The 14,216-nt window shown below is 39.9% G+C and overlaps 1 protein-coding gene across 1 annotated transcript; it reads right to left on the reverse strand.

The window, feature by feature from the left end:
• Positions 1-6,799: 6,799 nt before the first annotated feature.
• faslg (Fas ligand (TNF superfamily, member 6)) lies at positions 6,800-9,958 on the reverse strand. The gene is made up of 4 exons (XM_060916071.1): positions 9,383-9,958; positions 8,584-8,629; positions 8,413-8,469; positions 6,800-7,829 (listed from the first exon to the last, which is right to left on the reverse strand). The coding sequence occupies exons 1-4, from the start codon at positions 9,845-9,847 to the stop codon at positions 7,426-7,428; spliced, it is 972 nt and encodes a 323-aa protein (XP_060772054.1). The 5' UTR covers positions 9,848-9,958; the 3' UTR covers positions 6,800-7,425.
• Positions 9,959-14,216: the final 4,258 nt, after the last annotated feature.

A 14,216-nucleotide genomic window follows, 5' to 3' on the forward strand; every position in this document is an offset into this window, starting at 1 on the left:
ATAGTGAAATGGTTGTAAAAACAAAAGCATAAAATCGCCCATCCATTATCCGTAACCGCTTATCCTGGGTTGTGGGCAAGCTGGAGCCTATCCCAGCTGACTATGGGCGAGGGGTGGGGTACACCCTGGACAAGTCACCAAATTATCTCTATCTATGACACATAGACACAAACAATTATTCACATTTACATCTACGGTCAATTTAGAGCTACCAGTTAACCAAACCTGCATGTCTTTGGACTGTGGGGGAAACTGGAGCACCTGGAGGAAACCCACGCAGACACAGGGAGAACATCCAAACTTCACACAGAAAAGCCCCCATCAGCCGCTGGGCTCAAACCCAGAACCTTCTTGCTGTGAGGTGACAGTGCTAACCACTACCCAACTGTGCCACCAAACATAAAATCTCATCTCATCTCATTATCTCTAGCCGCTTTATCCTGTTCTACAGGGTCGCAGGCAAGCTGGAGCCTATCCCAGCTGACTATGGGCGAAAGGCAGGGTACACCCTGGACAAGTTGCCAGGTCATCACAGGGCTGACACATAGATACAGACAACCATTCACACCTACAGTCAATTTAGAGTCAGCAGTTAACCTAACCTGCATGTCTTTGGACTGTGGGGGAAACTGGAGCACCCGGAGGAAACCCACGGGGAGAACATGCAAACTCCGCACAGAAAGGCCCTCGCCAACCACGGGGCTCGAACCCAGACCCTCTCGCTGTGAGGCGACAGCGCTAACCACTACACCACCGTGCCACCCCAAAGATAAAATCAGTGTATCGAAATGACAATTAAAACTCCACAGTTGATTTGATCACAATATATTAAATGTAAGGGTGCAGATCATTTTGAACCCAGTGATCTGCAGAAAAAAATAAATTGCCGTATTTAAAAACGTGAGGACATCCCTCAATAAAATTATTCACTGTTCCTGTCCATTCATTCATTCATTATCTCTAGCCGCTTTATCCTTCTACAGGGTCGCAGGCAAGCTGGAGCCTATCCCAGCTGACTACGGGCGAAAGGCGGGGTACACCCTGGACAAGTCGCCAGGTCATCACAGGGCTGACACATAGACACAGACAACCATTCACACTCACACCTACGGTCAATTTAGAGCCACCAGTTAACCTAACCTGCATGTCTTTGGACTGTGGGGGAAACCGGAGCACCCGGAGGAAACCCACGCGGACACGGGGAGAACATGCAAACTCCACACAGAAAGGCCCTCGCCGGCCCTGGGGCTCGAACCCAGGACCTTCTTGCTGTGAGGCGACAGCGCTAACCACTACACCACTGTGCCGCCTTGTTCCAGTCCAACTGTTATGAAATGTCAAATGATCACTTGTGTTGATATATTAATTTTGAATTAATTATTCTAATCATGCTTACTGCTGCCATCAATTGGTTGAACTGCCTCACATCCAATCAAATTGTGTTTTCTGTTTTATCTCCTTTTTTGCAATATTGCATATGTTCCAAAAACATACAGCCTACTCAATGACAAATATGCTTATTTAAGAGGTTAACCACAATTACATATCCCCCCCCCCCCCCCCCCCCATTATACTGGCACCACGTAAAAGTAATGCTGTCAGGGATGCAACTATAGTGGCTTCTTTTCAGTGATGGACAAAGTAGAGGAGAAACTAACAATTAGATAGGTGAGAGTTAGTAACTGCCTACCTACAAAGTGCACCTGATAGTGCAGTTGATCCAGTCAGATATACAGATACATGTGGCAACTCTATATTAAAATCTGATTCAAAACGCAGTAATGAATCAATTTTTTTTTACAAAATGTCTCTCACTTTGTTAATTTTCTGATGAAATCACAGCCTATTGGTCCTTGTAAGTGGTTTATAGAGAGAGTTTGATTTTATCATAGTTCTGAGAATCATATACCGTAGTTATAACAGTGTTTGCTTTTTAAGATTTTTATCTCATCATAGTTCTGAGAATTGTATAGTTATATCAGAATGATTACTTTTGACATTTTTACTCTGCATCACATGTCTGATACACAGATTTCTTTTAAAATTCATAAAGACTTTAAACTTTCACTATAAACCATTATTGATCTTTATGTTCATAGTTGGCCCATAATGGTCATTTCCTCTGGGGGCGCATGCATGTGTGTGTGGTGTGTGTGTGTGTGTGTGTTTGTTTCCACAAGTGGAACATGAGTGGTATCTTGAGTCCCACCCATAGGAACAAGACAAATGTGGATAATATTTGCTGCTATTAAAATTTTTTCACAGCTGATATAAAAATAATCAGTACCCCCTGTTAAATTGCAGGATTGGATGTAGAAAATGAATGAATGAAAATTAATTGTGTCAGACTTTTTTCCTACTTTAATGTGACAAACAAGCAAACAAAATTCAAGCCAAAAAACTAAAAGAAACATTTTATGAAAAAGAAAAAACTTACAATAACCTGGTTACACAAACATACTAATAATTGGATAAATCACCTTTTGCTTGTAATACATCGCTTTTTGAATTAGTCTACCAACTTAGCACTTCTTGATAATGGCAATTTTATTCCACTCTTCCTTGCAAAATTGCTCCAGATCTATCAAACTACTATCAAGCACTATCAGATTGTGAGTTGATCTCTTGTGTACAGCTCTCTTCATGTCTATGATTTAGGCTCTGACTGGACCATTTCAAAACATTGAACAACTTCTTCTGAAGCCAGTCCTTTGTTGACTTGGATTTTTGCTTTGGGTCTGCAGGTTTTGGGCCAGTATAGATTGGTTTGTGGAGCTATTCATGATTTGCTCTATCTTGACCAGAGCCTCAGTCCCAGCTGAAGAGAAGCAGCCATATAACATGATGCAGCCAGAACCATGCTTCACCATGGATCTCATCAGACCATAACACATTTTGCCACATGGTTTGGGGTGATTAAGGTGAGCTTGGAAGTTTTTTTTTTTTTTTTTTTTGGGGGGGGGGGGGAGAGAAAGGGCTTCCTTTTATCCACTCTACCCAATCACCCAGACATGTGAAGAATACTAGAGATTGTTTTTACATGCAGGAAGTGACCAGTACTTGGTAAATATTCCTGCAGCTCTGTTAATATTTCTGTATGCCTCTTGGTAGTCTCCCTGATAAGTTTTTGTCTTCTCCTTTTGTCAATTTTGGAGGGCTGTCCTGTTCTTTGTGATGTCACTCTGGTGCCCCATTTTCTTGTTGACGAAGGCCTTCAGGGTGTTCCATAGTACATTAAATATTTTGGAACCTTTGGAATGTTATGGACCTTTCCATAGTGAGATCTGGTACATGCTTTGTAAACTCTTTGTGGACCATCAGCAGCTGGATAAAACCGATGTCAAGAAATTTTGACAGAAACAGCTGATATTTATTTGGGGTTAATCAGTATCACATCAGTGATGCCAGGTGTATAATAAAGACTTAAATATGAGTTTGAATGTGATTGGTTAATTCCGAGTCCAGTCACATGATCCATTATAAAAAGGTGTGCACACTTATGCAACCAGGTTATTATAAGGTGATTGATTGATTGATTACTTTATTCTGAACAATAAAGAAGATATAAAAATAAAAATTTAAATAAAAATGCAATAATCAAAACATCGTCATAAACAAACAGAATAGCGTAGCCACAAGGCAATAACATAACAATGTTCAGAAAGGATTAGGAAGAAGTAATAACTTATCCAATCCTAACCCTCTATACCACCGCTAATCAAATGTCACTTTCCACCATAATAAACTATATATACAAAAGAAAACAAAAGCAATAAACAAAAAAGAAAACATACCAACATACCAAAACATACCGACATGGTATAATATCGACCAAATCAAATCATATATACAGATACTTATGTTATGCATATATACACACATACAATACATATATACAGTACATACATATACACATACCTATAGCTATACACTAAATAAAAGAAGACCAGTCACAGACTTACTCTCAATTTCATCATCACCTATATAGTCTGCCTGTCCTCATTCTCATATATTTTGTTAGTAGGTATATCACATTAAAGGTAGAAAAAGATCTGACATTAATTATCTTGGTTTATCTTGATTTAATTTTGTACATTGCAGTTTTAACAGGTGTGTGGAGACCTTTTATATCCACTTTATATCTACAGTATCTTGCAAAAGTATTCACCCCCTTGGTGTTTGTCCTGTTTTGTTGCATTACAAGATGGAATTAAAATGGATTTTTGGAGGGTTAGCACCATATGATTTACATAACATGCCAACCACTTTAAAGGTGCAAATTGTTGTTTTATTGTGACACAAACAATAATTATGATGAAAAAGCAGAAATCTGGAATGTGCACAGGTATTCACCCCCTTTCGTATCTCATCTCTCTAGCCGCTTTATCCTGTTCTACAGGGTTGCAGGCAAGCTGGACCCTATCCCAGCTGACTACGGGCGAAAGGCAGGGTACACCCTGGACAAGTCGCCAGGTCATCACAGGGCTGACACATAGACACAGACAAGCATTCACACTCACATTCACACCTATGTTCAATTTAGAGTCACCAGTTACCGTGGCCGGTGAGGGCCTTTCTGTGCGGAGTTTGCATGTTCTCCCCTTTTGTATGAAACCCCTAAATAAGAGCTGGCCAACCAATTCACTTCATAAGTCACATAATTAGTTGATTAAGATCCACCTGTGTGCAATCAAAGTGTCACATGATCTGTCACATGATGTCTTTATAAATCAACCTATTCTGGAAGGACCCTGACTCTGCAACACTACTAAGCAAGCAACATGAAAACCAAGGAGCACTCCAAACAGGTCAGAGACAAAGTTGTGGAGAAGTATAGATCAGGGTTGGGTTATAAAAAATATCCCAAATTTTGAATGTCCCAGGGAGCACCATTAAATCCATTATAGCAAAATGGAGAGAATATGGCACCACTACAAACCTGACAAGAGAAGGCTGTTCACCAAAACTCACAGACCAGGCAAGGAGGGCATTAATCAGAGATGCAACAAAGGCACCAAACATAACAGTGAAGGAGCTAGAAAGATTCACAGCAGAGATGGGAGTATCTGTCCATAGGACCACTTTAAGCCGTACACTCCACAGAGTGGGGCTTTATGGAAGAGTGGCCAGAAAAAAGTCATTGCTTAAGAAAACACGTTTGGAGTTTGCCCAACAGCATGTGGCAGAATCCCCAAACACATGGAAGAAGATTCTCTGGTCAAATGAGTCTAAAATTGATCTTTTTGACCATCATGGGAAATGCCATGTGTTGCACAAACCCAACACTCTGAGAACACCGTTCCTACAGTGAAGCATGGTGGTGGCAGCATCATGCTGTGGGGATATTTTTCATCTGCATGGCCAGGAAAGCTGGTCAGGATTGAAGGAAAGATGGATGGCACTAAATACAGGGCAATTCTGGAGGAAAACCTGTTTGAGTTGGCCAGAGGTTTGAGACTGGGATGAAGGTTCACATTCCAGCAGGACAATGACCCTAAACATACTGCTAAAGCTACACAGGAGTGGTTTAAAGGGAAACATTTAAATGTCTTGGAATGGCCTAGTCAAAGCCCAGACCTCAATCCAATTGAGAATCTGTGGCATAACTTGATGATTGTTGTACACCAATGCAACCCATCTAACTTGAACGAGTTGGAGCAGTTTTGCATTGAAGAATGGGCAAAAATCCCAGTGGCTAGATGTGCTAAGCTAATCAAGAGATACCCCAAGACACTTGCAGCTGTAATTGCAGCAAAAGGTGGCTCTACAAAGTATTGACTTTGGGGGTGAATACCTATGCACATTCCAGATTTCTGTTTTTTTCATCTTAATTATTGTTTGTGCTACAATAAAACAAAAATCTGCACCTTTAAAGTGGTAGGCATGTTGTGTAAATCAAATGGTGCTAACCCTCCAAAAATTCATTTTAATTCCATCTTGTAATGCAACAAAACAGGACAAACAAACACCAAGGGGGATGAATACTTTTGCTAGACACTATAACATTATACAGGTAGTTTATCTTCCCTTCAGGGTTGTTATTAACTGATTCACATCTTAAATAATAATTATGGGTACATTTAAAGTCCACTCCTGGTTACATAATAGACTACATAATGCACTACAGTACTGTGCTTGGCACATTTGTGTGCTTGCCTTCTGCGTTGCCTAAGACTAACACTGAGTACTACTGAAGCGTGAAATGTTTTTTTTGTTTGTTTTTTTTTTGTCAGATCTCGTGTGGCAAATCACGTCTTTCATCAAATATTTTTCGGTGACATGACAAATATTTACAGCACTTCCATTCCATTTTGGCAAAGTGGGTGTGGCCATACACAAAATTTGCCACACAACAGTTATTGTTCTACTGGAACTCAGAAGGAGATATATGTAGTTTATATTATACTTTACAAATTTACCAAATTTCACAGTCTGACAATTTACCTCCAGCTGCTGAACCAGAATTACAACACAGGAAGGAAACTGAAAAAAAGACACTGTGTTCTGCGTCAACAACCGAAATATGTGTGTGTGTGTGTGTGTGAGTGAGTGAGAGAGAGAGAGAGAGCATGTATATCTGTGGCTTTGCGATGAAGCCAGCATGAGGGGCTTTGCAGAAATGATGAGGAATGAAACTGCAACATTGCAGAGTTGCCTGATGGCCCAAAAGAGTGTATTTAAAACCTCAGTATGCAATACTGAATATGCTGCATCTCTTTGCCAAAAATTAAAACCCTTCAAACGTTTGATAATTTTTTGAATTGGTAAAAGTAACAAGTTATGACTCATGCAACAAAATGTTAATTATATGGTCAGTATACAAACAGACCTGGAAACTATGTTAATTGTAATGCTTAGCATATTTTCCTCCATCTCTCCCAGTACCAGCCCACTGTTTCCCCTGCCATCAACAACAACTGTGTGATATAATGGTAACTACATGCACTATTTTTGGTTGGACATTAAAATAGTCATTTCTTAATATTTGTTCAATGTATAATCATTTATTTATGAAACAAATGCTTACTGAACAACAATGACAACAACAATAATTTATGTAATTAATAATAATGAATGAATAAACAATAATTACTGTAAAATGTATACTATTAGGCCTTTATGGTCAATTTGACCATCATTTATATTGCTATATATTTATATTGCATATTATATTGCTTCAGACCATGCCCAGACATCCATACATAAAAAAATTCTGTAAATAAATAACACTACTGTAATTTTACTCCACACAGGAGCATGTTAGTGTTCAGTAAACAATAAAAATGGCTAATATTTTATATAGAGAGGACAGTCAAACATCCTTAGATGATTCCCAATCAAAAGGCCAATTTGGCCTTTCAAATGCACTTTTCCCGTTTCCTCTGAACACTGGCTTGCCAAACATTTGAGGAACACAATGAGTGTTTATGGGAGTTTAAAAAGGCCAAAGTAATTACTTTGGTCATCAAAACTGAGCTGGGTTGGTTGGGATACATTGACAAACACCCAGTCATTCTGATTGAGCTGATGCATGGAGCCAAGGTTACTTCCGGCTGTCCACGTTTCCTTGCTTCCAGCTTGGCAGAAGCCTTCTTGATGATTGGCCATGAGTGTTAGAAACCTTTCGCCTCTCTTTATGTACACTATGTGGGCCAGAGAGTCCCTTGGCTTACAGTCTTTTGACCGGAACTCCACACGTGAGTAGACAAAGTAGAGGCCTGTCTCATTCACTTGTAAACCACCATCATGGTACAGAATACCATCTGTGAAAGCACGGCCATGCCTTGACTCCCACTTCAGGGTCTTTGATCTTTTGTCCTGGCTTTTTCCTGAATGGATAAGAGGAAAAGATGATATTATTAGTTGGCTATTAGACATGAATTCAAGTATGCTCTTAGATATCTACTGCCCTACCAAGTTTAGGTCCAGGTCCATTTAATATGGAATTTTAATTAGCATCTGTGTAAGTCTGTGAGATAGAGTTGATTGGTTTGCAATTAATGTGAGGTTTGATCATTATAAATTTAGTTTGGTGAAAATTTGTATCTTAGTTTTATATATATATATATATATATATATATATATATATATTAGGATGTTGAATATGACAGAATATTTGTTAAATGCTTTTTCTAATTCAGCTCTTTTTACCTATCAAATATTCAGATGGTGTTTGCTTGCATATTGACACAAGGGACCGAACAGCATGGAAAATGAGGGTGAAAGCCTATCATGCAATGTCACACCTGCTGGCTGGTGGAAACTGACGTGAATGGATAGTGAGTGAGTAAGTGAGTGAGAGAGAGTTGCTTGGTCTATTTGATTACTTTGTGTTTTGATTACACTTTGGTATTCGGATATAGTGTAATTATATAGCAGGATCTACTGAATACATTAGGATTATCTCTTTACCCAACAGATGTGCAGCTGGTGTATGCTTGGGCTCTTTAATATCTTCTACTGGGTGCCCTGCAAAAGTCAGAAAATATTGCATGTTATCAATATTTGTAAGCATGGTGAATTTTGTATCAGATATAAATGAAGCATGATAGGATGAAAGAGTAAACCAAGATTAGAACTTACCAACTAGCCTCTGTGGTGTACTGCTGTAACTTTGTGAGTGCATTTCCTGTCATAAAGATAAGAGAAATATATCATTATTCAGAGGTGCATCACATATTTGTATGATATTTTTGACTGACGTGTGCAAGTGTGCACAAAAATACATTTGCACAAATTTTAATGCATAAATATGGATCAGTTAGAAACTATCTTTATGCATGATGCTCACTCAGTGTGAGTTCATAAGAAAGCAAGACTGTGTGCTGTCTGATTTAAGTAAAGGATATCCTGTACCGCTGGACTGGTGACCACAACCTTACTTAAATGCTAAAATGGTCCCGTAAATGTCAAGTTGCACGTAAAGCACTATGCACCAGAAGAAAATGTAAGAAAAAGAAAGTTTAAGCAAAGCAAAGGTTTAAAATATTTCAGAACCATTCTGAATGTTGGAGATATGTCCAATACTATAAAATTCTACAGGCAATTATCAGTTTTAATAATAATAATAAATAATAATAATAAATAATAATAATAATAATTATTATTATTATTATTGATAATAATAATAATAACAACTTATTTTAGAGCTTATCTATTTCATACTAATTTCATACTAATGGTTAATGGTTCAGCCACAGATGGCTTGACTTCTATTGACCATTTTCTTCAAAAATTTGTTATGAGGACAAGTAATTGGGTTTCTTATAAAAACAATTTTACATAGAGTCATTGCATAGATTTTAGCTTATTGCTATTTATAGGCAAACATGATGGGAAACAAACAGGTGGGAAGACAAACAAACAGACAGATAAGTCTCACCTGTTTCAGATGTAGCAGCTCTGTCTGCAGCCTCCAGAGCTGATAGGCTCCAAGTCCCAGTGTAGCAAACACTGTCAGAAGGACCATAATCAAGAAGTATCTTGCAGAGCTCATTCCTCCACAGCCCCTTCTTTTGGCCTGGACTCGGGCAGGAGGTAATGTCCAGCAGGGGACCAGGGGAGGTTCCATACCTGCAGCCTGATGCTGAAAGCCTCCTACAGCATCAACTGTGAACACTGGAGGGTATGTGTACCTAAGGTTACTTTGCATGTTTGCTTCTCTGTGCGTGTCTGAATAGTTAGAGTAAGCCTGTGTCTGACACAATATAGTGCCTCCTTCAAAAAATTGTGTCATAGACACCAACACTTTCCTCCCACGGGCGTCTTCTTCCTCTCTCTCTCTCTCTCCTTTGCAGAACTCATGCCTTGCCTTTAAGATTTTGTGTACTGATGGTGGTGACATCATGGGAAGAAAAGCCCTCTGACATTTTCTCAAATCAGTCAGCTGTCAAATCAGTAGCTAAACCTTGCATTGACATGTTCTTCACTGAACTGTTAGATATTTGATTTTCTTGTTTAACCTATGTAAAGTTTGGAGTCTATAATGATGATAAAACAGTTCAGTAAAACTCAGCCCAGTTAGTACATACTACAGGAACTATTATATACAGAGGCAGTGACATGACATTATTGCTGATTATTTTTTAATAAGGTGTGCCAATAATTATATATGTGGAGGCCAAAAGATACAAGATCTGAAGATCTATTTGCTGGCCACAAAATACTTAAATTGTGGCAATTGTATTGTGAAAAGAGTGAAACACAGAGAAAAATGAATGAAATCTTTGTGACCACAGAAACTTACCCATGCTGATTGCCGATAATCTTGGAATGACACATAAAGACATAATGGAGTTACTGGCATTGTCACGTAGAAACATTTTAACCAACATCACATTGAGCAAAAACTCAAAGTGAATTTTTTGCCAGTTCTTATCAAAATAATTCCCCTGAGGCCAAGTATGACGTTGCTACACAAGTGCTTTTTTAACAACTACAACAACAATTATTAGTATTATTAGCTCATCTGGGTGACACATGATGGCTTAGGCCATCATGTGTTGTCTGTCAGCCATCGTCCATCCGGTGTCTACCACATTTCACGAAAATCGCTTCTTCTCTTTCAATTCTTCACTGATTTTTATCCTTTTCGGCAGGAAGGTAGGTCTGCCTGGGGTGCATATAATTTCTACCCAAATTTGCATAATTGCAATTAATAATGAAGATATGGAGTAATTAAGCCCTAATGAGCAGTTTCCACACAAATCGCTTCTTCTCCCTCAATTCTTCACCGATTTTGATTCTATCTGGCATGAAGGTAGGGGTACCTAGGTTGCATATAACTTCTACCCAGATTTGATTTCTCACGGGGTTGAAGTGAGCTGTGCCATCATTGACGGTCTCGGTGTTATTATTATTATTGGTCATCAGTTATGTGATATGTGGGCTTTGCAATATTAACTAGTGGCCTCAAGATATTGTCTTGTAGCCTCAGTATAATATTTTGTGGCCATGTCCAATTAAAAACTAACTGCCATGTTACCTCAGTGATGCCACTCTGCAATTTATTTTCAGTATTTGCTCTTTTTCCTGTCAACTCAGCTGACAGTTTGATAGTTGGGATCAGTATCAAAGACTCATTATGTAATATGTGTGTAATATTAGTGTATGATGCTTCCATGGATTTACTATGGTACTTTCTGTTACCCATGACACATCCATGACTTTATTATGGGACTATAGTAAATACTTTTTTTTTAAATATGGTATTTGATGGTGACCATGATGCTACTATGGTTACATGGTACTTTAGGCTAAATATGTTTGTTACTAATTTAACCATGGGATTTTTACTTTGGTGCTGACTGGTAACTATATATTATATATTACTAGGGAGGGATGAGTTGCTCTAGTGACCCCAATGTAAGTTTCAGTCGTCTGCATTTTTAAAATGCTGACATGTTTATATAGATGAAGAAAGATAATGATTAGAAAGGTGATATTTTATTGTTGCAGTGATTTATCTACTTAACAATGGGGTAGAATCATTATATAAGAAGAACAGCTTTATTCATCACACGTACACTTGTGAAATTCCTCTCTGCATTTAACCTATCTGAAGCAGTGAACACACACACATGAGCAATGAGCACACACACATACAACCCCGATGCCAAAAAAGTTGGGACAAAGTACAAATTGTAAATAAAAACGGAATGCAATGATGTGGAAGTTTCAAAATTCCATATTTTATTCAGAATAGAACACAGATAACATATCAAATGTTTAAACTGAGAAAATGTATCATTTAAAGAGAAAAATTAGGTGATTTTAAATTTCATGACAACAACACATCTCAAAAAAGTTGGGACAAGGCCATGTTTACCACTGTGAGACATCCCCTTTTCTCTTTACAACAGTCTGTAAACATCTGGGGACTGAGGAGACAAGTTGCTCAAGTTTAGGGATAGGAATGTTAACCCATTCTTGTCTAATGTAGGATTCTAGTTGCTCAACTGTTTTAGGTCGTTTTTGTCGTATCTTCCGTTTTATGATGCGCCAAATGTTTTCTATGGGTGAAAGATCTGGACTGCAGGCTGGCCAGTTCAGTACCCGGACCCTTCTTCTACGCAGCCATGATGCTGTAATTGATGCAGTATGTGGTTTGGCATTGTCATGTTGGAAAATGCAAGGTCTTCCCTGAAAGAGACGTTGTCTGGATGGGAGCATATGTTGCTCTAGAACCTGGATATACCTTTCAGCATTGATGGTGTCTTTCCAGATGTGTAAGCTGCCCATGCCACACGCACTAATGCAACCCCATACCGTCAGAGATGCAGGCTTCTGAACTGAGCGCTGATAACAACTTGGGTCGTCCTTCTCCTCTTTAGTCCGAATGACACTGCATCCCTGATTTCCATAAAGAACTTCAAATTTTGATTCGTCTGACCACAGAACAGTTTTCCACTTTGCCACAGTCCATTTTAAATGAGCCTTGGCCCAGAGAAGACGTCTGCGCTTCTGGATCATGTTTAGATACGGCTTCTTCTTTGAATTATAGAGTTTTAGCTGGCAACGGCAGATGGCACGGTGAATTGTGTTCACAGATAATGTTCTCTGGAAATATTCCTGAGCCCATTTTGTGATTTCCAATACAGAAGCATGCCTGTATGTGATGCAGTGCTGTCTAAGGGCCCGAAGATCACGGGCACCCAGTATGGTTTTCTGGCCTTGACCCTTACGCACAGAGATTCTTCCAGATTCTCTGAATCTTTTGATGATACTATGCACTGTAGATATGTTCAAACTCTTTGCAATTTTTGTCACAGACAGGAGAGGAGATCAAATGCGCTCAAACCACAGTTTATTTATAATAGGGGAAAGGGGAGTTGGAAGAATGTATGTGGGTGAAGTCCAGTGGCAGGAGAACTGAGAGGCAGGGATGGCTGGTGGTGAAGTCTGAGGTCTCCCATCCAAGTACTGACCAGGCCCGACCCTGCTTAGCTTCAGAGATGAGACGGGACCAGGCGTAGTCAGAGAGGTGTGGCTGTAGGGCTGACAGCGCTAGGGTTACAGGCAGTCTCCCAGCAAACAGTTCCTCAGCAGGCAGGAGATAGAGAGCAGGCTGGAACACAGAGTCACAAAACAGGTAGCAGGATAGGAGGCAGAAATGCAGGGTCAGGTTACCAGGGCAGAAGAGTAGGGCTCCAGGCAGGGTAGCTCACACCAGGCAGATGGAGAGGCAGGCGAGCAGCAGGGCTGGGCAAGCTGGAGATCAGGCGAAGGTACAGGAGGGGCAGGCAAGAGGCAGAGTCGACAGAACAGAAGGCAGATCAGGTTACTGGGGCTGGAGAGCAGACAGAGTCAGACTGAACAGGAAATCTTCAGGAGTCAGAGTAGTGGGAACACAGAGCAGGTTATCAGGCTGAGAGTTGCAGACAATCTGACACAGGAGCTAGGGAGAACTGCAGCTTAAATACACACAGGGGGAGAGCAGGTGATCTGCAACAGCCAATGACAGTCACTGAAAGATAAGAGGAAGTGAGTGCGGGCGTGGCCGGTAATGCTGAGTGGAGATGTTACCTGAAGAGAGAAGCCCACAGGTAGGACCATGACAATTTTACACTGTCGAACTCCTTTCTGATATTGCTCCACTATTTGCCAGCGCAGAATTAGGGGGATTGGTGATCCTCTTCCCATCTTTACTTCTGAGAGCCGTTGCCACTCCAAGATGCTCTTTTTATACCCAGTCATGTTAATGACCTATTGCCAATTGACCTAATGAGTTGCAATTTGGTCCTCCAGCTGTTCCTTTTTTGTACCTTTAACTTTTCCAGCCTCTTATTGCCCCTGTCCCAACTTTTTTGAGATGTGTTGCTGTCATGAAATTTCAAATGAGCCAATATTTGGCATGAAATTTCAAAATGTCTCACTTTCGACATTTGATATGTTGTCTATGTCTCATCTCATCTCATTATCTCTAGCCGCTTTATCCTGTTCTATTGTGAATACAATATCAGTTTTTGAGATTTGTAAATTATTGCATTCCATTTTTATTTACAATTTATACTCTGTCCCAACTTTTTTGGAATCGGGGTTGTACCCAGAGCAGTGGGCAGCCATGCTAACAGCGCCCGGGGAGCAGTTGGAGGGTAGGTGCCTCGCTCAAGGACACTTCAGCCTAAGGCCACCCCATGTTAACCTAACCGCATGTCTTTGAACTGTGAGGGAACCGGAGCACACAGAAAGGCCCCCGTCGGCCTCTGGGCTTGAAC

The sequence above is a fragment of the Neoarius graeffei genome, chromosome 3 (assembly GCF_027579695.1).
Source record: "Neoarius graeffei isolate fNeoGra1 chromosome 3, fNeoGra1.pri, whole genome shotgun sequence".
NCBI lineage: Eukaryota > Metazoa > Chordata > Actinopteri > Siluriformes > Ariidae > Neoarius > Neoarius graeffei.

Excerpts from the sequence above, each read along its gene's own strand:
- faslg (XM_060916071.1), bottom strand. The coding sequence starts at position 9,847 with ATGATGTCACCACCATCAGTACACAAAATCTTAAAGGCAAGGCATGAG. Across the intron at positions 8,470-8,583 it reads TACACCACAGAGGCTAGTTG|GGCACCCAGTAGAAGATATT; the intron begins GTAAGTTCTAAT and ends TGACTTTTGCAG. Across the intron at positions 7,830-8,412 it reads ACCAGCTGCACATCTGTTGG|GAAAAAGCCAGGACAAAAGA; the intron begins GTAAAGAGATAA and ends TTATCCATTCAG.